Below are 27,481 nucleotides of genomic sequence, written 5' to 3' on the forward strand. Positions count from 1 at the left end.
AACACAACACCATCAGATGAGATTATTTTTATATCTCAATTAATTCTCTGAGATTAAAGGGAGAACAAATGGAAATTTTTGTATAAATCTCATCTGTGTCTGAAATATTTCTCCTGAGAAAATTGAATCAAAAATCTCATAAATGTCTCCATTAGAGTTTTATAAGACATCTCAACAATGTTTACAAACTGAGCTTAGATTTGCCAAGTCTGCAATGGGCTTTTTTCTCGTTTCTGGGTTTCTCAGCAGCGTAAATCATCATAGTTGGATAAACATCTATTGCGGTGAATGGTAGACTACCACAAATTTATTTTTTGAATTCTCATTTGCTCAAATAGCAAAAGAAAGACTCAACAAAATGACAAAAACAGAGGGAGTCTGCTAATACGGCAGTCAAAAGAGAGAATGATGTCATATTTACGGTAGACGCTGCATGAGAAACACCCTCTCATTACATTACCTGTAGTTTTTTGTAATTTGATGCAAAGGTAATGTGATACAAAGTATAGAGTTGTAAACATAAAAATAAAAAAATCGCTGAATGCGCAATCACAGGCTTGTAAAAAAGGTCCATATCAATTACATTGAAAAATAATTAAATTATATATTCACTAATGGTTCAGTTATTTCCAGTTTAAGAGGGTTTTGGGGAAAAAAACATTTCCCAAAAACTTATCATGATCATAATGCAGAATTAAAAAAACATTATCAATTAAATAAATTTTTATAATGAATTCAAAAAGCAAAAAATATGATATGTTGTTTAGTGTAAACTGGAACAGTTACGCATTGTGTACGACAAGATTGATTATGAGAATAATGGGGCCTTTTGATTACTATTTAGCCCCCAAACCATTCAAGATAACAATGATTTATGTTACAGTGCAGAAAATATGTGTTTTCTATAGCCTGCAGGAGAGAAATGAGACAAGAAAGGAACCCCATGGAGGATTAATATCATTTCTACACCAGTCTGCCCCAGTCTCTAATCTGAAATCTAACTGTGGCTGAAAAAAACACCAGACATGAATGGATTCTTACTAGCCTGCAGTAATAAAACCAGATGCCCGTGATATCCCATCAGGTTTATTTATTTACAGTAGTTTACAGTTTCAATAGCTCATGGCTGAGCTTCTGATGGTTTGCTCTCAGTATCAGTGGAATGAATGATGTTCTAGCTAGCACCTGCGAGGAAAACGCATGCAGTCATTTTTACCCATCTTGCAACAGGGCCGTTCTGGTTCACAGAGAATATTGTACAAGACATTTCCAAGCTACTTTCGCCTAACAGAGAAATATTACTAGCATCATTAAGATTTTATCATCAGAAATGTCTACCAATGGCTTCCGTGGATGGAGGTATTGATTTTTTCAAACCTTTATAGTTGTAATCCCAAACTACCTCATCAGAGGAAGAAATGAGAGCAATATTATAATTCTGGCCGTACTGAAGGTGCGTCCCAGTATTTGGGGTCAGAACACACAGATCCATAGCTATTCCACTGGAGATCTGTGGAAGTCTCTGATGAAGATCTCTGTTATTGTTTAATAGTATTCTTCAGCAGTGTTTTTTCATGTTTGATAGATTACTGGATGTCATGAGCATTTGTGTGATGCATAGTAAATTACGTCCATCAATTAAAGCAACAAAAAAATTATATTGAACATTGCCATTGTTCATCATGCTAAAAACACTAAAAACATTGTTAAGCCAACGCACACCAACCAGTAGCTTGCGCAAGCATCCATCACACTAAGGGTAAAAATCTGAATTTGAAAGTCAGATTTTTGCATTAAGCCATTTAGAAAGTTGCCACCCTTGAGAATGACAGTGAGGAAACAAGAACGAAAAGACTGCTTCCTCCTTTAACTGCCTTTGATATTGATGCTTCTGTTCATTTGTTGTTTATCACAATGGACTTTACAGCAGGATTGATTCAGGAGCTTCTCTAAAGCTTTACAAACTGACAGAAGCATCTTAATTGTGGACGGATCACAGCTAGTTATAAGAAACTAATTTGTTCCATGTAAACCTTTGTCTAATCTTTCAGATTAAAGTTATTGCGGCCTCAATTTGTTTGTCCTGATATTTAATTGTCGGTTTGTTCTCCATGATCAGACAGGCAGCAAATAAGATGCCTAATGCTACGAATTCTATTGTAATCCTCCGTTCTTTTCAAAAGCATTAGTTATTTTGTGTATTATTATGTTTATGTTTAAACCGTTTAAAATTTGGGAATCAAATTATGTACTCTATGGAGAGGAATAACATATACTGTATATACATATGTACTGTATATATATATATATATATATATATTTAAATATATGAAGAGTTTGGTTCCAAAATAAGTTATCATGTTTTTCTTGTGTTTTCATGTGTTAGTTAGCTGTATTTTTGGAGTAATTATGGCTTAAATCAAAACAAACCAACTGCAGTTTGACTTATATTAATCGGAATGCCCAATAAATAGAGAGAGAGAGAGAAAGAGACAAAATGAAAAAAGTGCGGTCTGATATTTTTCTTGTAAAATAATTATTTTTAACAGGCTTTGATCTTTATATTAAAAGTTATTTCTCTTTAATAGCAAGAAGAATGTATTCACTATTATTAAGGGGAAATGACTGAAACATTACAATGATAAATTATGATCATCTACATAGCTATTTATACAGTATATCTTTGTTAATTCCAAAGACATAGGAAATAAAAAGCTGCTACATAATAGTATTGATTTGAAAGGATTTTCATTGTCTACCTACATTGCTGCTTTAGTCGATTTTGATTTATATATTTCAGCACTGACTGCACCGTTTTACTTGAGTGAATGGCAAATGAATACAATTCGATTGCAATACCTCAGACAGACACTTTCAACATATCACACATAACCTGATGACTGTTCTGACAAATCACCGTCTTAATGGAGTCCTGCTTCATTCCAGACCAGACCTTCACTTCTAGAACATCAAAACCTATTTTTATTGACATCGACTTTTTCAATTGATCAATCTTTCAGAAGGGTCGAGTCACAGAGAAAAGAGTGAGCAAGTGAGATACATACATCGAATGCACAAAGGGAATGGAAATACTGTGGGGTCTGACTCTTGGTTTGGAGTATGCTAGGAAGCTAGAATTAAGAAAGTAATAACATTTTATATCTAGAATCCCCCCTCTCTCAAAATTTGCAGTAAACATTATGTCACACTGTTTGTTTGCAAATGTGTGGTTTGGTATTATCTTTATTAATCTGAAACACAGTATGATGTCACAGAAGGATACATACATTTTGTGCACTCAGTAAATCACAGTTCAAGATGTAAAATGAAAGTGTGACGTCGCATTGATAAACATACGTATATGGCACATTGATTATTCACAATCAAAAATACTTTATCTCGAACAGCAGTTTATATTCAGACCTGATTGCAATATCTTAGAAATGTCAGTACTGTAAACAATATTTCATGATCTTTAAAAAAACAGTAAGATAAAGTAAAAAATGTCACAGAGCAACATTCAAAATACACACACGTCGATCGTAAACAGGCCAAATACTCAGTTACGTAAGAGAGAATGTTTTGTGCATGTTTTTTTAGAAATGCTCAAAAACGCTGCTCACATCTTTCCATTCCATTTTCTACCGCTATGTTATATGTTATATATTGCCATCTCTTTAACAAAAATAATAATGCTCTACATGTATCGATTCAGTCGTACAAACATAAACATCTTAATAATTCATGTCATACAAAAAAGTCCGGCTCTGATAAAAATGACTTGAATGTGAAATTAGGAAAAATCTATTTTAAAGTGCTCTATACACATATTAAATTAATAAATAGGAATAAATAACTCTTTGCACTTCACAATCTTGAACAAACCAGCGCTCTCTTTAAAATTCACAGTTATATATTATCAACACAGATTTTCTAGTTCTTTCATGTATTGCTTTAATGTTTACACAACATTACCCTTCGTAAGGAAGAGGATGCAAACAACACACCTCATAAAAAAGTTTTTTTCATGTTGTAATGTTACATACTAATATATATATATTTATATATGTGTGTTTGTGTGTTTTAAAACATTTACAATGTATATGAACCCTTGCTTTAATGTTCCATTAAAAATGGGACTTTAGATTCATAAACCACTGTCCCCATCTAACAGGCATTGATGACTACACATAATTTGCACTTTTGATGTAAAATGTCTCATAAAGAAGTTGGTTTTAAACAAAATATACATGCTCTGGAGACATCATGCAAAGCTACATCGGGAAGGCATCTGTTTGCATTCATTGTCTTGGTTCATTTGCCAGCTTCTCAAAAAAGAAACAAGTTTTGTGCATACACTTTGCTAAACTTTTATGCAAAGAAAAAACTTATTGATAAACCCAAAACTTGAGCAATCCTCATTTTCTGTTGTGTTTCTTTAAACTTTATACAGGATGATGAATAAGACTTATAAATCTCTCTGGGTGTTGTGCTACTTCTTCGATGTTTGTTGTTTAACTCAGTGACCTTCCTGTGGCCCTAGGACATATGATTAACGTTCCCATTAATAGTAATAGTAACTTACCCCTATGTAATGGGGAAACCTGCACACCGTTGTCCTGTGACTCTTCTTGGGGTGATTAATCGATTGTAGTGGATGTTCTTTTGTCCATTGCATATTTCATATATTTCACCCACACATTCAAAAATAAGTTCTCATGATGCCATACCTAACATCTACTGTAAATCAATTCAGGCTGTGGGCAGAGTCTTAAAATTAATATTACCCTTTAAAATGGCATTTTTACAGAATGGCACACCTGTTAAATATTCAAACCCTCACATTCATTTCTCATTTTGTAAAAAATTATTCACAGTTATTTATGCAATCATCAAGTTAAATGGTTTACTCATTAATTTTCTGGTGCGTAGGACCGATCTGAAAATTGGGGGGACACATACAACCGCAGAAAAAATATTAAGTGACCACTCCAAAACTGTTTCAGTTTTTTTCTGAATTAACTAACTAAAGTGTTTAAAGGGATGGTTCAACCAAAAATGAAAATTCTGATAAAATTCTGTAAAAAAATATTATTATTATTATTTATTTATACAGGTTTGGAACAACTAAAGGGTAAGTGAATGATGACAGACATTTTTATTTTCGGTTAAAACATCCCTAATCATTTTTGTTTGACTGTGGGAACTAGAGACTTCTTTTCTTACAAATTCCAAATGACAAAAGTTTTTAATTTGGATTATTTTGCATAAAATTAAATCAGGATGAACTGGAAAAATGAACATAAAGATGCACTGTTTGCAGATCTTGAAAACCGCATATTTAAATGACACAATTCTAATGTTTTTACACGTATTTTAGGATTATAAATATATACAAAATGTGATATATAATTTTTTTGTACATGAATGAATGCTCTCATTCTTCTATGTGTTTTTGTTCAAATTTAACAGACACTGGACTTGCCACAGTAGATGCAGAAACGCATTTGAAAGGCAAAACTGGAGTGGTCTCTTAATTTTTTCTTGATGTTTTTTCGATCATCTCATGAATATGTAACATTCAGCAGTTCTTGCTCAAGGGCAGGTAAATTTACCATTTGCAGCACCATTTAGTTCACCATGTAGGTTTCTGTGTGTTATGAATCTTGTCAATTTTTAATTTAAACACTTAAAAGTCAGGCTACATTTATTTCATAACAGTGTTTGAGAAAGGGGCGGATTCAGATAACTCCATAAGTGTCCCCCTCAGTTCCAAAGGTTGCTACGCCTCTGTATTTTTCCCAGTAAAATCACAAAATCATATTTTCACAAATCCAACATTTGTTATGAAAGAAAGACACAATTTTAAAACAGAATTGATGTAGCCACAGTGTTTGCTTACAGGCTACATGAGTATGCATACTCCTTACACTGCAAACAAATGAAAACCACATTATCATCCAGTTAGGTTTGGCGATAAGCATAAACAAATATCGATTTGGTTTTGAAAGTAACCATTAAAGCTGAAGTGTGGAATTTTGTTCTTAAATCACAATTTCTGCTATCCGAGCTTAAAATGAAGAGAAAGATGCAATGTATTTATAGGCTGATATTCAAGACAAGTACAACAGTGCAATGCAACACACTTGCACCCAATGAGTTTGGACTGGGACTGTAGGTTTGGGCTGATTCAGTTTCCAGTTGGTGACAGCAGTGGTGCAGAATTATATACTTGAGTTTTAAATTATGTCCTGATATGTCAAAAAAATCAAATCTTCCTTTTCTAACATGATCATTTGGTATCATTCATGAAAATGAAATCCAAAAGCTTCTATGTCATATCTATATGATAGCTACAGTGCAAATCTTTGCGAAAGCACAACAGTTACGTTTGCACTGGCAAGTGTCGATCATTCATGTGTCAACCTGAAAATGCATTGTGTATTTCAGGTGAAAAAACTATTTTAATTCACATAAAAACAGTATTTCACTAGTGGACAAACATCATTTTTGGGGGGCTTCATGCCATTTGGATCACATGAAGTACAACAAGAATCTTCTCAGGCATGTGCAACAAGGTAAGAACCCACGATAACACAAGACGACATGACATGAGCATGCGCTAAACAGCCCTTAATCTCATGCAAAGGGGTCAGTATACTGGATGTTTGGAAGACGTTTTGTCATCCAACTCTTCACATATGTGAGACGTGACTTTGAAGGTAAAACTTTGCGCTGGGATCTGATATATACTTGAGCTCTACTTGACGAATCATTCAGACGATTGTACATGCATCGTCATGCATTGAAGAGTAGGATCCTGGGTTGGAGAAGTCCATGTGACTTTATTCACCCAAAACATGAAGGGGATATATTTTGGAGGTTTCCAGGTCAGGTAATGCTACATGTTGAAATCTCTCTTCCTTTTTTATTTTTTTTGTGTGCATGTTCAGTAAGTTAGCAATGCATGTGCGTAACAACTGTCCGTAGAAGCTTTTTTTTTATCTTGAAATCAACAGAGACTCAAAAATTGAATGTGACGTAAAATGAACGGCTCCGCTGCAGCAGTTTGTGTGTGTGTATGTCTTTTTTTTTACCTTTTTTGCCATTTCTATCATTGGTGGATGATATATCATTCTATTTTGTGATTGGTCCATTCGGTCACTTCATGCCGCTTCGAAGCACCTGATTGGCTGCGATGAGCATGACACTGATGATGAAAGCAATCGCAAAGGCGCAGATGAGACTTTTCCGTACGCACGTTTGCTTCACCTGCTGAGTCGGACTCTCGGCTGAGGAAATAGAGAGATGAAAATGGGTAGATCAGGAGACATATGAAGGTAAGATAAAGTTTAAGAGTAATTTGTATTTCGTTCTCGTCATTCTGTAACCTCGGATGTCCACATTTTGTTCAGGAAATGGAAAAAAAACATTAAACTTTTTAAATATAGTGTCAAAGTTGACAAGCGCTTTTTAATACATTTTACTGGTTAGATATTTGCAAAACCCAGTGACAAACATATAGGGTTACTAATGCTAATGATTAATAGCAAAAAATAAAAGTCACAAAATATGGAGATAATGGTTTTAGAAAGACAGCAGCGATTTCAAACACTTAATTTGCTAAAACAAGTTAGTCATTGCTAGTCATTGAAATTAACTAAAGCACTATCACAAAAGCATTGTGAGCTGCACACCTACAAGTAGGCAAGATCTTTATACATCAAAGGAACATTGCTGATAAAAAAAAACATTCCAAACAATAGGCGGCAAAATCATAATGGCATATGCAAAATTAGTCAAGATTTAAAGCAGAATCACATTCAAGTGTGTAGCTACAGCTGATCTGAGGCGGGCATCTAATCACAAAGTCATGGGAAATATTCTTAGGCTGCATCCCAATTTGCCTACTTATAATTTGTCCTTTAAGTGTAATGGAAAAGTACAGTATATACATTTTAGTGCGTAGAAAAACTGGGGGCACATATTAACCCGAAAGGGAAGTGGCCGTTGTTGCCTAGACGACACTGTAATCTTTAACAATAAAGTTAATCAATCAACTGTCACACACTTGCATCCTTTTTTATTTTGTACATAATGTTTACTGTATACTTACATTTATAAATTAAGCAAAGCATATTTTATTTAAAGGAGTCATATGGTGTGAATATGTGTTTTTCACTGTGCACTTGGTGTGTTATAAGTTGCCCATGCATGTATAAGACATGTAAAATTGAAAGATGTAAGTTTCCGAAACAAATTATGCATTCCATCTAAATGCCTCATGTAACCACACCCCCACAAATCTCCGTCAGTTTGTGGTATGTTTGACTAAGACCGCCCAAATGTAAACGCAAGTAAGGTGGGCGTACCTGTCAGTACAATTGCTATGGAACCTGATTCGTTACATTTCCATCACTAGCTTGCAGTATGCGACCAATCATTACGCACTGGTTAACTGGCCAATCATTACACTTCTTACTTTTTAGAGCGATGAGCTTTGTAAAAAATCTGAGCGTTTCGGAGAGGCGGGGCAAAGGGGGATACAAACGTTCAGGGTATGTGGAAAATACAGCATTTTTTAATCTTAAATCGTGTATATTCACTACATTTCATCTAAAACAAAGAATAATATTTGTTTTAGCCATATCATTTGACCCCTTTAATTTAATTAATGAAGTGTCGCGACACTAAACTCCGCCCTCTTGCAGTGAGTTGTGTGTAATATCAGCTGTTAAGTGTCCATGGATTCACACTTTATCAAAGGAAACAGTTGACCATTCGGGTACTTTGAGAAAACTCATTTCAGCATACTATGATTTGGGCCATACTAATAATAATTTTGAATACTCGGACAACGTTGGTTTCAGCGCCATAGACAAGCATTGTATAATTCAAAGCTCTTATTGTTTTTACGGGGTTTAAGCCAGAGGCAGATGCAGCAAGTAGATGATAGGTGGGCCTGTAAAATTGTGAATGGGCTGGAATAATTCGAATCACCCTTTTAACTGGTGTAATTTTTAAGAAAAATGTATGGATCTGATGTATTCTGTACCATTGTGACGTCAAATTCACTTCACTAAATGTTGGTATGGCAAGTTCAATTGAGTTTATTCAATCTAACAATACATGATTCTAGTTTTGACAGATAAGAATAAGACAAAACTGCACCCACCAACCCATTTAAAAATCTAAAAAAAGATGATCAATTGGATTAAAAAATAACCATATACATGTAGGCAGCTTCAATAATGAATTTAAGAGTATCAAAAAAATGGGGTTAAGAGTCTGCAAAACAAAAAAGAACGGAATTACACATAAATCCCATACATTAGTAAAGTCTGTTTTTTTTTACTAACACAAGGCCTACAGTGTAATTAAACCTCAAAGCGTAATTAAAATAATAGCTATCCCCAATAAAAGTAATGAATTTTCTTTTCTTTTTGTATTTAAAAATATTTTTATACTAACAAAGGAATATAACTTAGAGGATCAGAAGCGAAGAAATCAACTGAGTAATGCTAAGAAAGTGCAGAGTCAGAGGTCATAAAGGTTGGAAAGTCACAGGACGTATGAAACCAGGGGACAGTTCAGGACCTAGGTCATGTTTTTTTAAACTGTCGCATGAATAGCCATGTTTACATAATCATAGAAAGAGAATCTACAGACACCAATATTAGTGCGCAGCGTAAGGGCCGTGATGTAACTGACATCGTTTGAGAGCATTCTTAAAGTTCAAAAGATATTTATTTTGATATATACAAAATGTAGAATTTAGGGTAAAAATAATATATAAAATAATATGAAAAACTATTTTCTTGACTCTGACCGGGTGGGCCAGCTGTCAATCTGAGTAGACCTAGGCCCTTAGCTCTATGCCTGGTTTAAGCTACGAAAATGTTAAAACTCTGATTCTAGGTTTCCTGAGAGGATGTAGAATGTCATTTATTTTATTCCATTTGCTAATCCTTTGCTAAAGACTGAGCAAAATGTAGGTGCAGCAACCTGGTTAAACCCCAATCTCCAAAGAAGACGGTTGTCATACTCTCATTAACTTTAAGAACATTAACGTGATCATGTGCTTTAGCAAGTTAAAACTTTCTAAAAATGGTAAAGTTAGCGAGTCCAGGCTAACATACAAACCTAAATAGCGTTCATTGCAGGTCGAAAGCTCATAAACGAATGTCAGTGTCTCTCCATTTTAAACTGGTTCAATGTAAATTAATTTAATCTTACCCTGCGGTACATGAACAGTTTAGTCATTTGCGATCATAACGACTGGCTTTTCCCACTTGCATTGTAATCTGTAAACCCTCGCTTCCCATCTTGTTATCATGTTTATTTTGAAATCTTTTATATATCCCTCCATGATTGAAGTTTCGCTAGAATGCACATCCCAATGAGAGTGTGTGCGAAATGTGTGAAAAAACTCTTGGGACAAGGCTTTCACACAGACAGCTCTTATTGTAAGGCATTAGGGAACTCTGAGCTAGCGACAGTATCTAAGGGGGGCGGGGTTTAGCCATATGTCAATTGTTGATAAAAAGGCATTTCACAAAAAAATCATGTGTGTATAAATGGTAATGGATCTGAATGCAAAATCTAATTACAATGATAATATTCATGCGCAACATATTATTTGTTACTATGAATTATCATTAGTAAAAAACTGAATCAAATCTAAATAGTTATATTTGCCACTAACCAGACCGATCAACCAATACTGAACGGAAAGTAACTTTGGGCCAGGTGTGTGTGGTCTGATGAAAATGTCTATAGTGAGACGCTCGCTCTAAACTCACAAACAAATTTAAACTGTGAATCTGTCTGTGTTTTCCGCACTGCGGAAATCATAGGACCTTATATACTCCTAACAATAATGATCATGATAATGAAACATAACATTTAGTGTAAGTCAATGTAAACGTTTAACCGTGCAAGTCAGATCGGCAAATCAAAAAACAAACAAAAAACGGAAAAAACTTACTGTCAATGTCAACTTGGCAGTCCTCAGGATTTTCAATATGGTTCTCCTCCGTCATGATTATATTCTCTATGTCTTTCATAGACAAGTGGTCACAGAATGTGTCGTACAAAAGTCTCTTTAGTTCTTCAACGGTCAGTTTCTGCATGTCACACTAAAAACAACAGAGCAGAACTGCATTTCATCTTTCTTTCACAAATGCTTTCTTCAATCTGCCTTAAAAACACCTTTGCATACAATTTGCTTTGAAATAACACAAACTAATTAATCCTGCATAAGATCACGATAGTGTGTTTAGAGAGTAAACAGGGTTAACTTAGAGGTCACGTTGCACAAACATTTGTATGGTAATTGCACTGTGAGATGTTTAAAAGAGAGATCCCAGCAGCAGTTTGGGGTCAAGTGCACTGCTCAAAGCAGCACCAGCAGTGAGCTGTTATTTCAGAAGCACACCCTTCGGGAGAGTCACCATATGGCTCTAACAAATGATATTCAGTGTTACCCGCTCAGAGACCTGCTGCGGAAGAGACTCATGAAATCTATTAATGAAACTTGCTTAGAAGTGATCATCTGACATAATAAAACATCTGCGCTGGATCCTATTCACATTATTGCTTTTAATTGAATATGTTCCTTTAGTGTGATTAGAAAAATTAATGATACTACCATGTGAATACAGACCTAAAATTGATGAATAGAACTGCGAAAAGGGCTTTAAAGAAAAATCACAAGTGAGATCTCTTTAATATTTCAATTACTTCTCCTAGACATAATTGAGATTATTCCATTCCATTTTCTACCGCTTATCCGAACTACCTCGGGTCACGGGGAGCCTGCGCCTATCTCAGGAGTCATAGGGCATCAAGGCAGGATACACCCTGGATGGAGTGCTAATTGAGATTATATGGAGAGTAAAATTAAAGTTTTGCTCAAGTCTTCTGCATCTCAGATATTTTTCCTGAGAAAAAGAGGAGTTTTAGCAGAGATCTCAAAAATGTCTCAAACTGAGCTCAGTTTTGTCAAGTCAAAAGTCAATTTTATTAAAGATCTCAATATATGAACACAAATATTTCTCATCAAATGTACCCAAATCAAGACTATTTTACCACTTCAACATATTCTTCATGTATTTTAAGAACTGTTTAATTTCATTTTTAATTTTAATTAAATTGTATTTCTCCTAAGGAATTCTACATTTTAGTGAAGTGAAGCCCTCAAGGCTTTTTGAGGAATGTTTTATGAATATCTGTTTCTAATCCAGATTTAGTCTTTGTGCGCGACAGACAGAAACGGCAGACATGGCGTCTCCTGTCACTTGAAATAAGACCGAAGTGGCTAATAATCACCTTCCAGAACACAGAGTCAAAATCGGTTCCGTTGAATTTGTCAGGCATTCCGGCAGCGGTGAGTTTGGGTCCCAGGAGGGTGACGAATTCCTCGAAATCCACTTGGCCGTCTCCTAAAAAAGACACTATGAAATATTAGAGATGCACTAGCTCTGTATGAAATCTTGGTTATCAAAATGGCCCTGGTAAATATAATTTCACTATTATTTTCAATATAAATAAGGTCAAAATTTGATCATATGGGGTATTTCCTAAACCATCATGGGATTTATATTTTGTCTTTGAAATGCCAGATACAAAGTTTTGTTGTTTAATTAATTAATTCAATATTTATTTATATTTAATACAATTTCACTAACAAATTTTTCAAATTATGCACAATGGTTGAAGAACACTACGTTGTTTACATTGTTCTAATCTTTTCAAAATATTTATGTAAATGACAATTTTATTAAACTTTTAAACAGTGTTGATCACGGGCGTCGCTAGCACTATTTATTCCGATTGTTTTTAATCTAGCCTTGAATGTTTGGCCTGGAAATATAATAAAAGGGAATTCAGTAACTGGTTGTTTAAAATTGGCTGCTGATACTGTTGTACACGATGCTTACTGCAGCTTCCCTCCTCACGCGTCGAGTCTGGCACACACACAGGCACGCACGCAGGCACATACTCACCCCACGTAACTGATTTCAACCTATCCTAGAACATATCCATGCAGTTGAGCTGCTCAACAAAATAAAATATAACAGTGAGGGCAGAGAAGACTACAGAACGGCGATGGCGTGTGCTAAAAAACAAACAAATTTCTTCCATTTTGAAAGAAGACTGGAAGTAAACTTTACAAGAAAGAAGTAACTTTAGTTTGCGAGAACATACACGGAGTCGAAAATGTACACCTAGGCGTAAATCATCATCCGAAAATCCGGGTTATCCCAACAAGCCCACACAGTTTTTCATGATTCTGCTATTGCTGCATTATCTTAATCTTATTCAATGCAAAGATAGCAAAAAAATTATATCAATTTGTGATGCATTATTCTTATGAGGATAATACACATATGTTGCCTTTTGCGCATTTGAGGTCAGTGAGTGGTCTGCGTGACATAAATAGCTAAACATAGATAAACGATGGGTCAGATGTATAAAGTTACATATGATTATTTGTGTTTGATAATTAATATTGAATAAATGTGTTCGTGCAAATCATATTTTCCTTGAGAAGAATACATTTAAATTGATGTGATTATTTTGTGTTTGCTAATAAACTATATTGCATAAAAAAGTTCATGCAAAGCGTTTTCCTAGAAAGGACTACCCCTTACAACCTAATCCAAATTCCCTACATTAGCCCCTAATGTTTTCGGCTCAGTCCCTGATGGTTTTATATCCTAGATAGGCCCCTGATGTTGGACCGGGTAGCTGCTTACACAAATTAAAAGGACAGTTAACCTAAAAAAATAATAATACTTATACTCCTTAATAAATATATTAATATTGAAATCAATTATATTTTAAATAATATAATAAAATGTTATATTTACAAACTTTACTAGATTTTGTTTATTATAAAATGTTTTAACTAATTTTGTGTTTTCTGTGTATACTATTTTGACTTGAAGTAATGACAACTGCAGACCTTCAGTTTCTTCACAACTGTACTAATGAAAAAACATCACAAATTAGTCTTATAGTAACTGAGAATAAAAATAAAATAAACTTTTGGGTAAACTAAAGTCCAGTTTCCAAAAAAAAACATATGTTTTCTCACCATCCATGTCGAGTCTTTGAATGATGACCTCTAGCTCGACCTCATTGGGCATGTACCCTAGGGAACGCATGGCCATGCCAAGTTCCTGCTTTGAAATGAATCCATTTCCATCTCTGTCAAACACTTTAAACGCCTCACGGATTTCTAAGGAACAAAATCACAAACATTAATTTAGTGACAACACACATTCAGTTTAAGATCTTTGAAGAAATGTTGCCGTTGTGATGCTTAGAACGGTTTACATACTTTCAATAAAAATACGAAGTATGGAATAATTTCTCCGCAACAATAAAACAGATGGATATTTAAATAATCACAGCAAAGTGACTTGAGATTGACTTGAAATGACAGAGGTTTTAAGGCCAATACATTTTTTTCCATCACAAACGTTCACTTTCTGCTCCTTACTCTTCTATTGGATTGGTTCAAAATGAAAAAAACAGAAAAGTTTCTCTACACATTCAAATGCTGCATTGCATACTGTATGGTTGGTTGAAAATCCCATATGCCCATATATGGAATATACATCACCATCAAGTCATTTTCAATTTTCCACTTGTCATGCCATAATGTCATATTCGTCATGATGTCAGATATTACTATAAATCCAGATACGTATTCAACATTGTGTGAACAGAAGTATTTGGTTATGTGCTTTGCTAACTGTGATGTAGGATTGATAAATGGCTATTTGGATGTGGAGAGCAAACAAAACAGCACTCTAGATCTATTGCTCCCCTGAGTAAAGGAAATTAGCCAGGAAATATGAGAAGAAATGAAACTTCTGCTGTCCAAATATGCCGACTTCAACAGATGGGGAAGTCAACTTTATCGTTTTTGTTACAAAGGAAGTAAGCAGATTTCACATAAAAATTGAGAGGTTTACAAGAAAGGCAAGATGGCACAGAGACACTCCTGATAATATGTGTCCGTGTTGACCGTCTGAATAAAAGTTTGTGTTAACATAATATATGTCTGTGTATTGTGCATATTACTTTTTTAACATATACACATGCAGGCATATATTTAAGAAAAATAAAAAATATATATCTTATAATGTAAACTTACCGATAAATTTTCTGAAAATGAGATTTATAAATCATCTGAAAGCTGAATTAATAAGATTTAATTTTAAAATCTTTTGTAAGGATAGAACAATATTTGGTTAAGATACAACTATTTGAAAATCTGGAATCAAAAGGAGCAAACGAATGAAAAAGTCGCTTTTAAAGTTGTCCAGCTAGGAAAAAAAGCTGGGAAAAAAAAGATACACAATTCCAAATTCATAAATATTACATGGACTTTTATTCTAGATGCGACTAATCATATGACAGCACAAATTTTTATATTTAAATATTATATGTATAGTAATATTTATATTTAATATATTTTAAAATTGTAATTAATTAATTTACAATATTAAGTAACAAGAAATTACTTAATAATGGTAATTAGTTGAACATTGTGAAGGACAATTACAGTAATATTCTGCTTCAGCGGCTGTTTCTTACATTGAAGAAATAAGCTAAAGTTTCGTGACAACCCAGGCCAAAATAATTGATTGACACACAGGTAATTTCTGCAATGCAAAGGTGATCATTTACACAACTTTTTACCAGACTCAGCATGTGTTTACGAATACACCTGAGAAATCCAGGAGTGGACGTATAACAGAAAAATGCATTTTCCTTAGATTTTTGGCAGACATATTTTAAAACTGCATCTAGCTCACAATAAATCAAATTTAATGGAGAAGATGCTAAAACAAATACATGATGATGTGGTTTAGAACAAAAAATCTTGCACTTTGCATTAATAACTTATGATGAAGAGGACAGTCAAACATATCTCTGGTCAGTTTAAGATCGTGCATAAAATATGAATGATTGGAAATGTGGAAAACTAAAGCTCTATGGACTCAAGGATGTTCATTGTGACTCTGCTGTGGGGAAACCACCCCAGCCTGTTGCTAAGCAACTGCACAACTGTTCCAATCCACATTAGTATTGGATGGATTTGGACTACACCCCATTCTTGCTTTTCAAGGTAGATCAAGAAGTTGTATCCGTTCATAAATGTGACAGCTGTGTTTTCAACAGCAGGGTTTCAAAACAAATGCTTTTCAGAATAGTCAAACATTGCAAAGCTGCATATTATCAGGGACCAGGCACGTGTACAGGGCTCAACCTTCTGCAGAGCACATGCCCTTTTTGCCCTTACACTCCGAAGTGCCTTTTATGATGCTGTCTTGTTTTTATTAAATCAGTACTATTGGTATTCCCTTTACGTCTGTCTGCCTGTTTTACAAATATTAAGCCAATGGTAAGCTTAAAAAAGAGCCTGTGACTATATCTTGTAGAATACGCATACACACAAAATGTCAGTAAAAGATCATGGCTCCACCACTCTTGACTAAACTGCAGTTCTTTCCACAGCAGCTGAACGTCTTGCAAGGATAATGTTGTCATTAAATAAATAAGATCTTGTTGTTTGAACAAGCAAGCGTTTTCTTTACGCAAGAAACATTATGTCTAAAATGTTCATTTTTATGAATTTGAGGTCTGCATTTGAGTATGACCCAAAGTCACTGAGTGATCCTCGTCACCTTGGTAAAATATATCTATGAAATTTTTTTTTTGAGTTATGATTGATGATACACTTAATTTAGTAATAAATCGTATGGTTGCATGGTTAATTCATGTTCACGCTGTAAAACTTGGATTAGGAAGCAGCTTGAAACCATCTTTTTTATATTTAATCAGAACTTGTATCATGTACAATTTCACCATGTGATGGGCTTTCCCAGATGGCATCACATTTTCACAAAATCTTTAAAAATCTTTAACGCAATTAACGCTCTAATTCATGTAAAAGCCTATAAACCATTTGGACGTGATTTTAAACGGTTGCTTTGATGCGTACAGTATAAATACTAGCTTTGTGGCGCAATGCAACAGCATTTCCTTCTAGTGTATACATGGGCCTGCGTCACTGATCTCTGTCAGAATGTGTCAGACAGCGCACCAGTATTATGTTCTCATTCGTGCTTGAATGAACAAAAACACAAAAGATCATGAGTTAAAGTACATTTTGTTTAGTATTTTTGTTACCACAAAGCAAATTGGGAACGTGTCAGATCTTTGGAGAGCGTCCGCTCTAAAAGGCGCCATATTCTTAAACTTGCTGCTGTGACTCCTGTCACTAATGATAATCTAAGAACAAAGGAAAAGAAGAAATCAATATTTTTTATTGCTTTAATGAGTATTCTTCTGTATTTCATTTATAATTTAGCAAGACTTTTAAGTGTTTGAGAATTTCATTCTCTTTATATGTTCTACCTGTTAGACTCTCTGTTATTAACAGTGAGTTAATCTAAAACTTTTGAGACTTTTATTTTGTTTGATTTCATTTGTTATTAAAATATGATAAAGGAGGGGTGCCTTTTTTCAGTTTCAGCACATGCCCCTCAAAGGTTCTGTGCACAGCCCTGTCAGTGACTATAAAATATTCATTATTCAACTTTGTCAACTAGGTAATTCTGAACAGTGAATGTTTTATTTATCGTTTTGTTCACACTCAGCCAAGAACCATCACGCCTTGACCCGCCTGTGGATGAATTTGCATAATTATGACTTTTAGTCCACCGCTCATGAAATGTTCATTTAAATACAATTATGGTTTCTTTTGTTCTGGAAAAGACACGGAAGATGTTGTCTTTTTGTTTTATCTTTTATGGCTTTGTTGCACAACGTCACAAAAAACTCCAGATGTTTTAAGTATCGTGGATAAAACAAACAGGGACAATTAACATCATTGTTAAAAAAATTGCCAGATGCTGTGACACATATTTTCCTTTTCACAAATTTGTAAATCTATACATTTTGGGGCCTTTTTTGAGTTTGCATGTAATCTAGTGAGAATTTCTGGTGTTTTTATACATTGATATGTCAATTAAGCACTTCTATCAATTTATTGTTGTTTATTTGTATCTCAAACCACATTGGGGACATCTAGGGACCTTAAAAATATTTTGCCTGCTCTGTCAGCATTTGATGTTTGTCTCTGAATGCATTTTGATAATTATAAAAAAGAAAAATGTTTGGCTTATATTATATAACTGTCATCTCTTCTTTATGCAAGGACAGTCACAGTTTTTTCACTAAGAGAGAACGATGGGTACATCATAGTCCAGGACAGCGAGCAACTACAAAGAGAGATGAATTAAAAACTCCTTCAAAGAGCGCCAATTATTATTTTTCCAGAATTAACCTTCTTTGAAAGATTAAGCTCATATAGATATCCTAAATTGCAGAGAGAGAGAGAGAGAGAGAGAGAGCATACCCAAACTTCTGGTTCTACAGTAATATAACAGATAAATTACTCACATGACTGTCACGTGGGTAAAATATATGATGACCTGATCTGATTATTGTGTTTAATTTTAGAGCTTTATTATATTAGTAATCCTAGTTTTGAATATAAGGACAGTCTTGATTTATAATATAATGTCCACAAAAAGACATTATATAAAGTAAAATTCTGCTCTAAAAATTCTGCTCTTTACAGATGATAAACAGAAACGGACGCTAACAATATGGTCAAATGACAACAAGCACCTCTCTGCATTTAAAGTAGCATCTCACGTTCTGCTTCATGTCATAAAAGAACCAACACTGTTTGGGGTCAGGTCAGTCCAGCGAATGGCTGACATTTGGTCCCATTCCCCCCGATCCCATTTTTCAACCTTTAGTGAGTGTGTAATGTTGCTGTTAAAACAGCATAAACAGTTCCTGTAAAATGATCAAGCTCAAAGTTCAGTGCCAAGCGAAATATTGTCTTTAACAGAATTCGCTTTTCAAGGACTACATAGAACGGCTGGAATCGGACTTCAGCCCTCTACTTCCCGGGTACATGATGTCACTATTCCGCGTGCTTTTAATAACCTTCACTGAAAAGACGAAAGGCCTTCCTTAGAGGAGAGGAAGAGCCACTGGAGTAGTGTTTGGTTATCAGAGATTGCAAACATTTGACTGAGCTTCGCACTAAACTACTTTCACTTTCATCACAGTCCTACAGCTGGTAATAAAAATTCAGCAAAACACATTCTTAGATAACCAACGGCCAAATAACAGCTTCCATGACTTTAACATAGGGTGTGAAAACTGTTCTGTGTAATACACTGATATTGTGTGTGTGTGTGCGTGCATACCTCTTAAACACTACTAGGAAACGTCCTTTGAAGACCTGCTTGCAAATGTCTCCTGGTCAATCTGCTTGTTTTATTATCCAACTGGGGTCCAATATAAAAAGGCAAAACGAATGCTTCTGTTATTAGTGTTAATTAATTTAACCGGTCTGACGCCATTCAGTCCGGTGTCATTTCCCTTGCCATAGTAGGAAAAATATTGGGATCTCTAACAAATATTGACATTTGCACATGCACAAGTAAAACTCCGTTACACCTTGATAGATCCGCATGTTTTTAGCTGATAATGTAAAGTTGACGCCATTGTTACCGTTTATTGCTAAAAGCCAAAGTTTATGAATACACGTGCACTGAGAGAGGGGCCGACCAATCACAAAAGCCTGAGAAGCGGAAGCTCGCTGATATGGTATGGGTGGGACATCTTCTCACACACTCACTCTAAGCGGGGAACCAATCATGACAGACCTGGTCAGCTTTACCAATCAGAGCGTTTCAGATGGAGAGACTTTACATAGACCGGAAGAAATCCAGTCGTTTTGTTAGAACAGGGAGAGCCATGAACAATAGACTTGAAAAGTGTGAAATATGCGGGTTTTTTTTAAGAAACATTGTTAAACACCCAAAAAACATAATTAAAGCCTCAAATACAGCAAAAGACTGGGTCCTTTAAACATCTTATTTTTTCCAACACTGAAATAATAACACAAACGTTCTATTATTTAAAATGTATAATGGTCAATGTCAGAGAATTGACACTGAATGACGTTTTCCACATTTCTTGAACTTCGGGCGCTTCTTCTGCTTCTCTCCCATTGAATTACCGTGCGGTCAGCCAGTGGTATGCTAACTGAAGGCACCCGAGTAAACATACGTTCCACTTCTTGCAGCATGCGCAGGCTGCGCAGACAGCGTATGACATTGCAGAACTGCGATTGCCCTGTGATCTTAAATTACTTTTGTGAGACTTGGAAATCTCACTTGGATAGAGTCCGCATCGATCCAGGAAGTCGAATATACTTTTCCCTATAAGGGAAAATCAGCCGACATTTATGCAAAATAATATTTTTTAATTTTTAAATATATTTTATTTACGAAGTTTAGGTCATCACAGAGGGCCTAGCGGATTTTTGCTAGAGGATTAAACTATATTTAAGGCTCACAACAAAATCTCCAGTGTTAAAAAAGGTCAGATTAACTCTCACAGTGTATATATAATCCACACTTCGATAGAGATAGAGATTTTGCTGTGTGTAATTATAATGAATTTTCCCTTTTTAAGTTATCTTTATGCGCAGGGCTCTTTGCTTAATAATACAATGTTGATGTAAAAAAAGTTAATACTTGTGCATTTTTAAACATTTAATGACCTGGGGACAGAAATGTCACCCTGTCATGACAAAATACGGTATTTGAAAATATGAGAATACAAATGAGATTCGAAGCTATTTTAGAGAATAAGATGTTGTGTTAAATGTTTCTCATGATTGCTTTTACTTACCTCTCATAGAGCTATCATGTGACTTCAGAAAGCATTATGATAGTTACAAAAATTGTGAAATAAGGAAATAATGTTAGCAAATAACGATTTTGGGTGAACTGAACCTATCCTAAAGTGTCCAAGAAATGAATTATTGAAACATTTATACTGCCTCAATTATGACATCCAAAAAGTGCTCGGATTAAATTCTGCAATCCTTCTCAAATACCCTCTGCCGACCCTTTGGTGTTGTGGTACTGATATGGAACCTCGGTGTTTAATCCCTTTGTCCTTTTAAAAGTCCCGAGAGCTTGAAAGCGCTTGCAGGATCTCTATCATCTAAAGCCCAGGTGCTTCGAACACACGCTGAAGCCTGTTTGATGTATGAAGGTGCAGTTGCACTTCAAAGCTCCAATGTCTTCTCACAGTTTTCATGGACATGCTTTTAAGAGAGGAAGACATAAATATGCACGTATGGGGTTAAAGAACTACCTTCAACACACACCTTTAACTTTCTTTCACATTTACATATTTGGCGGACGCTTTTATCCAAAGCGACTTACATTGCATTACACTATACATTTGTTTCTGACTATCCCTTTGATCGAACCCATGACCTTAACATTGCTAGCGCCATACTCTAACCACTGAGCCACAGGAAAGCATCCATTCTTTCAAATGCACTTACAAACAAATAAACAACAAGCTTAATATGATGCATTATGTGTGCATGTGTGTTACATAGATAGAGACAGATGTAGACACTGGATTTTCTAATTAGATGTTATCATGTCCTGTATGAAAAGATCATTAGAAAACAATATGAACATTCCCCGCAATACTTTTAATGACTCTTCTCACTCATTCATGTCAGTTATATCCCATAATCTTTCATTTCCCATGTGTAGATCTGTCAGATGCGATCTGCCCCATCCAAAACAGGCCCCATCCATCAGAAAAGCTCTTGATATAAAATTCTTAAAATCACTCTCTCAAACTTTGTGGTTTGACGATGAGAGTGTAGCTTTATGTTTGTGTGTCCTACAGACTATTTTAAAACATCTATTGCAGGCTTAATCCATCTTGTGTGGTGGGAAGACCCCGCAGACGTGAATATTACAGTAACCATATTTTAACAAGACTCCAGAGTATTCACAAAAGCATTTATTACAGGACCAGACCACTGTGTTGGGGGGGATATGCACTCATTTAACATTCTTATGCTGGAAACCTCAAGAGGAGGCTAAATAACACAGGTTTTAAGGATTTGAAAAAGCGATACCATTTGCCTTCAAGTCACCCGAATAACCCTTACAAAAATGTATTGTGGTTTTATTAGGAAAGTAAGGTTAACATGTGTTTTGGCAGATTTATATAATTTTATCATTTACATATATCACTGCTGTCTTTCTTAAAGTTTGTTTCTGCATAATTTGATCTGCAATAATTAATCATTATTATTAGTCACGCTTTATGTTTGCTCTATGTTATGATTTGCAAATATCGAACCAATAAAAAGTGTTAAAAATCTGCTTGTCAACTTTGACAACAACGCAGTTTTTAGTCATTTAAAAAGTTCAGTGTTTCAGCAAATTTGGACATCTGAGGTTTTAGAAGGATAGCGACGATAGTATAGATTTTTATATATAGATTTATATATATATATATATATATATATATATATTTATATATATTTAGTATATATACTATAGATAAGGATGCCCCGCACAGCTGGCACTCATTCGGTCTCGAACCACGGTCTCGCCCCGCCTACTCCACTACAGACACTTACTTGCTTAATAAATTAATTTTTTTGTGACAATCTGTATGCCAAAATGTATTTTACTATAAGCATGAGTATACACAATATAACACCGACCCTCATTACAGCATACTGTAGATACACTGTACAGTAAGAAATATGAATAAAAAAACACTTTCAGGAAATTTGGATCACCACACATTCAAGTTCATGTTTTTATAAGACTACGCTGAAAGTGACATTGGCAGAGCTGAACTAAATGAGATTAGCATTTGTTCATTCTGGCCCTGATAATTGCAGCATGACAGCAGTCTGACTGCGGGAAAGCAGATGTCTGCATTCATTGTCATATGTTCACAAAAGAATGCTCATCTGCCGTGTAAAAAATTGCTCCTAAAATTTTTCACAAGATTTGAGAGAGCGAGTGAGAGAACGAGAGAGATAAAAGTTTTGACACACCGCAGACATCCCTGTGTGATGCTTGCCTGTCTTTTGACATCTTCAGAATCAGTGTACTGCCAGCCGTCCTCATTTTAAACCTTGCTCTGAGAATCCCGGGGAAAATTGCAAATTCCTCTCTGCTCAACACAGTTTTCACTTAAGCGTATGTTTTGAGAGAGCTGCTTTTGACCTATATGAACTTACGCCCCCATTACGCCTACCGTCACAGTTAAGCCCAACCTTACGAAGGCGAATGTTATTCACAAAGCGCATGCAGACGAACGTTCATCTGGATAAACTCCTAAAGCAGCGATCATGTATAATCCTTGTAAACGTAAACAATATCACTTGTCATGATACACAAATGACATACGAATACATTCACAAGTGCAATAAAACAATACCCTGCATTCACATGGGCGTCTGTTCAACACTTGTCATTTACTTTTAATGGGTGATGTCATATGTTGTTGAAACTGAATCGCATAAGATCGCCTTATTCAAATAACCTATAGCAGGTGCTAGCCAATTGCGATCATGCATGACCGGAGAACAATGTGATTGGCTGTTGAAACATTGAAGGTCGGCCACGCTGAAGACATACCCTCCATCAAGCGTTGACCTTGACGCCCCGTGTGAATGCAGGCTTACTGCTGCCTTGTATATACCCTCACCTTAAGTACAGTTTAAGTACACACACAAGTTTTATTAAGAATCATTTAGTAAAGTTTAGGAAATGTTTATTATGTTCTTATATTTACTAGTAAGTATATTAATATCAATCTCCTAGTAGTATACTTGTAAGTGTACTATACAGTACTACTGTGGACTACTTTGGCCCACTTAAAAAGGTAAGTTTTAAGTATACTTTAAGTCAAACAGTGTAGTACACTTTGTAAACCCAACTACAGTTTACAACAGTGTGTATGTAAAAAAGTATAGGCTACTTTGACAAAACAGTGAACACAACTACAACCCAAGTTCACTTTGAATACTGCATTACTTATAAGTATTTCTATCAAAAGATTGGCCAAACATTCTTAAACTTTAATATAGTATAAGTAAAGCATATTTAAGTGTATTTTTTTTAAAATACTTTCTGATTTTTTGTTGAAAAGGAACATGCCGCTTAATTTCATATACTGTAACTTTAAGAAGGATACATTTCTTTTTACATATATTTTATTTAAAAACGTTTTTTCCACATTCTGTTGTTATAAACATCTGCAGTTTAATTTGGTTTGTTGTACTATTAGACAATACAATACATTACAGAAGATTGTGGTAATGCTGAAAAAAGCATGAGAATAGTATTTCAATCCCATCTCCAAACGTAAGTGTTTTATGGGGTGGCAATGTGGTATGAATTTGTAAGTTGTGAATTATAGAAAAACATACGATTAGAAATGGAGGAAAAAGGTTCATGTCTAACCCTGTCCCATCCACAACCTTCACAGGGGAAAGGTCAAACAAATTTATATGAATTAGCCACCAATTTGCTAACATGTTAAATATAACAACTTGCTAAAAAATATGGGAGTATGCATGCACTTTTTAATATTCTATGTACATAAAGCTCCTCTGTCCTAAATCGTGTTGAAAGTTGCTGGTGTAGTGCTGTGGAAGGGCAGGCTGTTGGAGACACACACTCTCAGGCTAATTTTCAATTAGTAACATACCCACCTGGTGAGAAGTAGAGGAGGGTTCTGCTCCAACGCTTTTCCAAAATGTTCTTCCAAGCCCCCTATTTTTCAAAAATAATGCCATTTTGTTTAAGGGCATTTGTGATGGGGAGATAAAAACTGGGTGTTTTGGACTGTAATGGACAGGATCCTGTGACTAGACTGTTATTAGACATTGTGATGGCATCAGCATTCAAAGCTGTCAGTACATAAAGTGTGCTTTTAGCGCTTTTTTGTTTGTTTGAAAACATTTATATGTCCAATATCGACATGTAGTGCTCTAAAACTAGAACACTTGCATGCATGCACAGTTTTGGGTTGCAAGTGCAGTTTTTCCCATTGGATTTTGACAGACTTGTGGCGCTGGTGACGTCACAGACTAATTAGCATATGTGTGTCATCATCACGTCATGTTAGTGTTAGCACTTATCTGTTTTTCTTCTTCTCTCTTATCTGTCACATAATACTGTATTTTACAATGGGAGTCCACCAGCAGTCACTTTAAAAATCAGACTGATTTATAAACGCAACATCATCGGACAAAATCACAATACAGTACATCTACATTAAAGAGAAAACAAACCACTCCACCGAGGCTGCGTTGCCATCGGTCAGAGAGGCACTGCGGCTAGCTAAGGCAGAATCTAAATCCTCGGCCCTGATTCTGCTAAACCTATCTGCAACGTTTGACACTGTGAATCTCCAGATACTGCTAGCAACCCTGTCATTGCTAGGAATCTCAGGCACTCCTCTCCACTGGTTCAAATCCTACCTCTCCGGCAGATCCTTCAGTGTGTCATGGAGGGGCTCGCTGTCCACTGCTCACCACATGATCACTGGGGTCCCTCAAGGATTGGTTCTTTGACCGCTGCTTTTTTCCATCTTCACAACATCCTTGGGACCCATCATACAGGCACATGGCTTCTTGTATCACTGTTATGCTGACGACACCCAGATGTATATCTTGTTTCACCCAGATGATACCACTGTAGCAGCTCGCATCACAGCATGCCTCAAGGACATCTCAGCTTGGATGAAAGCACATCACCTCCAGCTGAACACTGCCAAGACGGAACTACTCGTGTTTCCGGCACACCCCATGGTGCAACACGATCTCACCATCCATCTTGGCAATACCACAATCACTCCTTCCAAAACAGCCAGGAACCTTGGAGCCATATTTGATTAACTGCTGTCCTTCAATGATCACATTGCAAAGACAACGCGGTCATGCCGATATGCCTTTTTCAACATTAGGAAGGTTAGACCCTATCTCACTGAGAGTGCGGCACAATTCCTTGTCCAGGCCCTGGTAATCTCAAGGTTGGACTACTGCAATGCTCTCCTTGCTGGTCTTCCTGCAAAGGCTATCAAACCCCTCCGGCTGGTTCAGATCACAGCAGCACGCCTCGTCTTCCAACAGCCCAAAAGGGCTCATGTGACACCCCTTTTCATCTCTCTCCTCTGGCTACCGGTCGAAGCCTGTATCAGATTCAAGTCACTAATACTTCCCTACAGGACTATCATTGGATCTGCACCGGCTTACTTTCACACCCTCCTGCACTCCTACACCCCATCAAGATCCCTGCGTTCAGCAAACCAGCGCCGTCTTGTATTGCCTTCCAATAAAAGCAGTAAATCGCTTTCCCACTCATTCTCATTCACAACTCCTTCATGGTGGAACAGTATTCCTAACTCGGTCCGGTCAACCACATCTCTCATAACATTCAAATAACTACTTAAAACCCATTTCTTCCATGAATACTTGACAGACAAATAAAAAAATAAAAAAAATAACCCTTTCTCTCAACAGGTAGTGGTCTAGCTTTTGTTGAAAGCAGTAACTTTGTATTGGCACCTACTGTATTATTGCTCCTGTATGATATACCGCTTATTGCTCCCTTAACTTTTAAGATACTTTGGATAAAAGCGTTTGCTAAACAGTGGCGGAGCTAGAGTTTAATTTATGGGGTGGCAAGGGGGTGGCCAAGAAAATTTCAGGGGGTCCACAGACCACGGCAGAAAATGTGTGTGTAACCCTGACCTGTGACATATGTACAGTATACAAAACAGCTGCACAACTTAATGGCATTAATTTAATTCGGAATGTATTTGGATTAAATACATTATAAAATATAAATAATGAAAATGTTGAAATAATAGTTTAACCATGATAACTTGCTTAATTTAAACAGGAGCAAAGCAGCACCAGAGGTGTCTTTTAAGTGATGTGGATCAGAGCATCTTACATGTTTGATAAAACATATACTCATTCTATGGGACTGCAAGATTATAACAAAATCATTGCTGCGGATTATTGCCCCTTGATGTTTATTGATCTAGATTATTACTTTCAGATAGTATTAAATTGTTCATGATTACAAGATACAAAACAAGCTGAGAAGCGTTTATGAATTATTGAATTGCTGTTTTATTGCTGTTTTAATTCTCTAAATCTAAGGAACATAAACATCAGTTATTCAAACGGGAAATATATAGAAAACAAACAAAGAACATTAAACATCATAAAGCCAAAAGCCTCGCTATACATTATCCCGCTGATTACATGGCTACCTACCAAATAAATAAATAATTTGACACAACATATTGATTTAAAAGGGAGTTTACTGATTTAAAAACTATTTATATTGCTTCCGCTAAAGAAAATAGTCCGTTCGGTCTCTACGGTTAGAATCCTGCGTCCATGGCAACGCTCTGTCTTTCATGACAACGGTCTGTTATACTAAGATTAGTGCTGCATTACACGTGCCAATATGAATAAGCCTACCTAATGTCTGTGATTGTTGCTGAA

The 27,481-nt window shown here is 35.6% G+C and overlaps 1 protein-coding gene across 1 annotated transcript in view; it reads right to left on the reverse strand.

The window, feature by feature from the left end:
- Window positions 1–3,278: 3,278 nt before the first annotated feature.
- LOC130419534 (calcium-binding protein 7) overlaps window positions 3,279–27,481 on the reverse strand; it is a 31,624-nt gene continuing 7,421 nt past the window's right edge. The window contains exons 2-5 of the mRNA XM_056746354.1: window positions 14,102–14,245; window positions 12,331–12,443; window positions 10,988–11,138; window positions 3,279–7,292 (exon numbers count right to left, since the gene is read on the reverse strand). Coding sequence (XP_056602332.1) covers window positions 7,162–7,292; window positions 10,988–11,138; window positions 12,331–12,443; window positions 14,102–14,245 — 539 coding nt within the window. The 3' untranslated portion in view covers window positions 3,279–7,161. The remainder of the gene's footprint in view (window positions 7,293–10,987; window positions 11,139–12,330; window positions 12,444–14,101; window positions 14,246–27,481) is intronic.

This window comes from Triplophysa dalaica, chromosome 4 (genome assembly GCF_015846415.1).
Source record: "Triplophysa dalaica isolate WHDGS20190420 chromosome 4, ASM1584641v1, whole genome shotgun sequence".
Taxonomy (NCBI): Eukaryota; Metazoa; Chordata; class Actinopteri; order Cypriniformes; family Nemacheilidae; genus Triplophysa; species Triplophysa dalaica.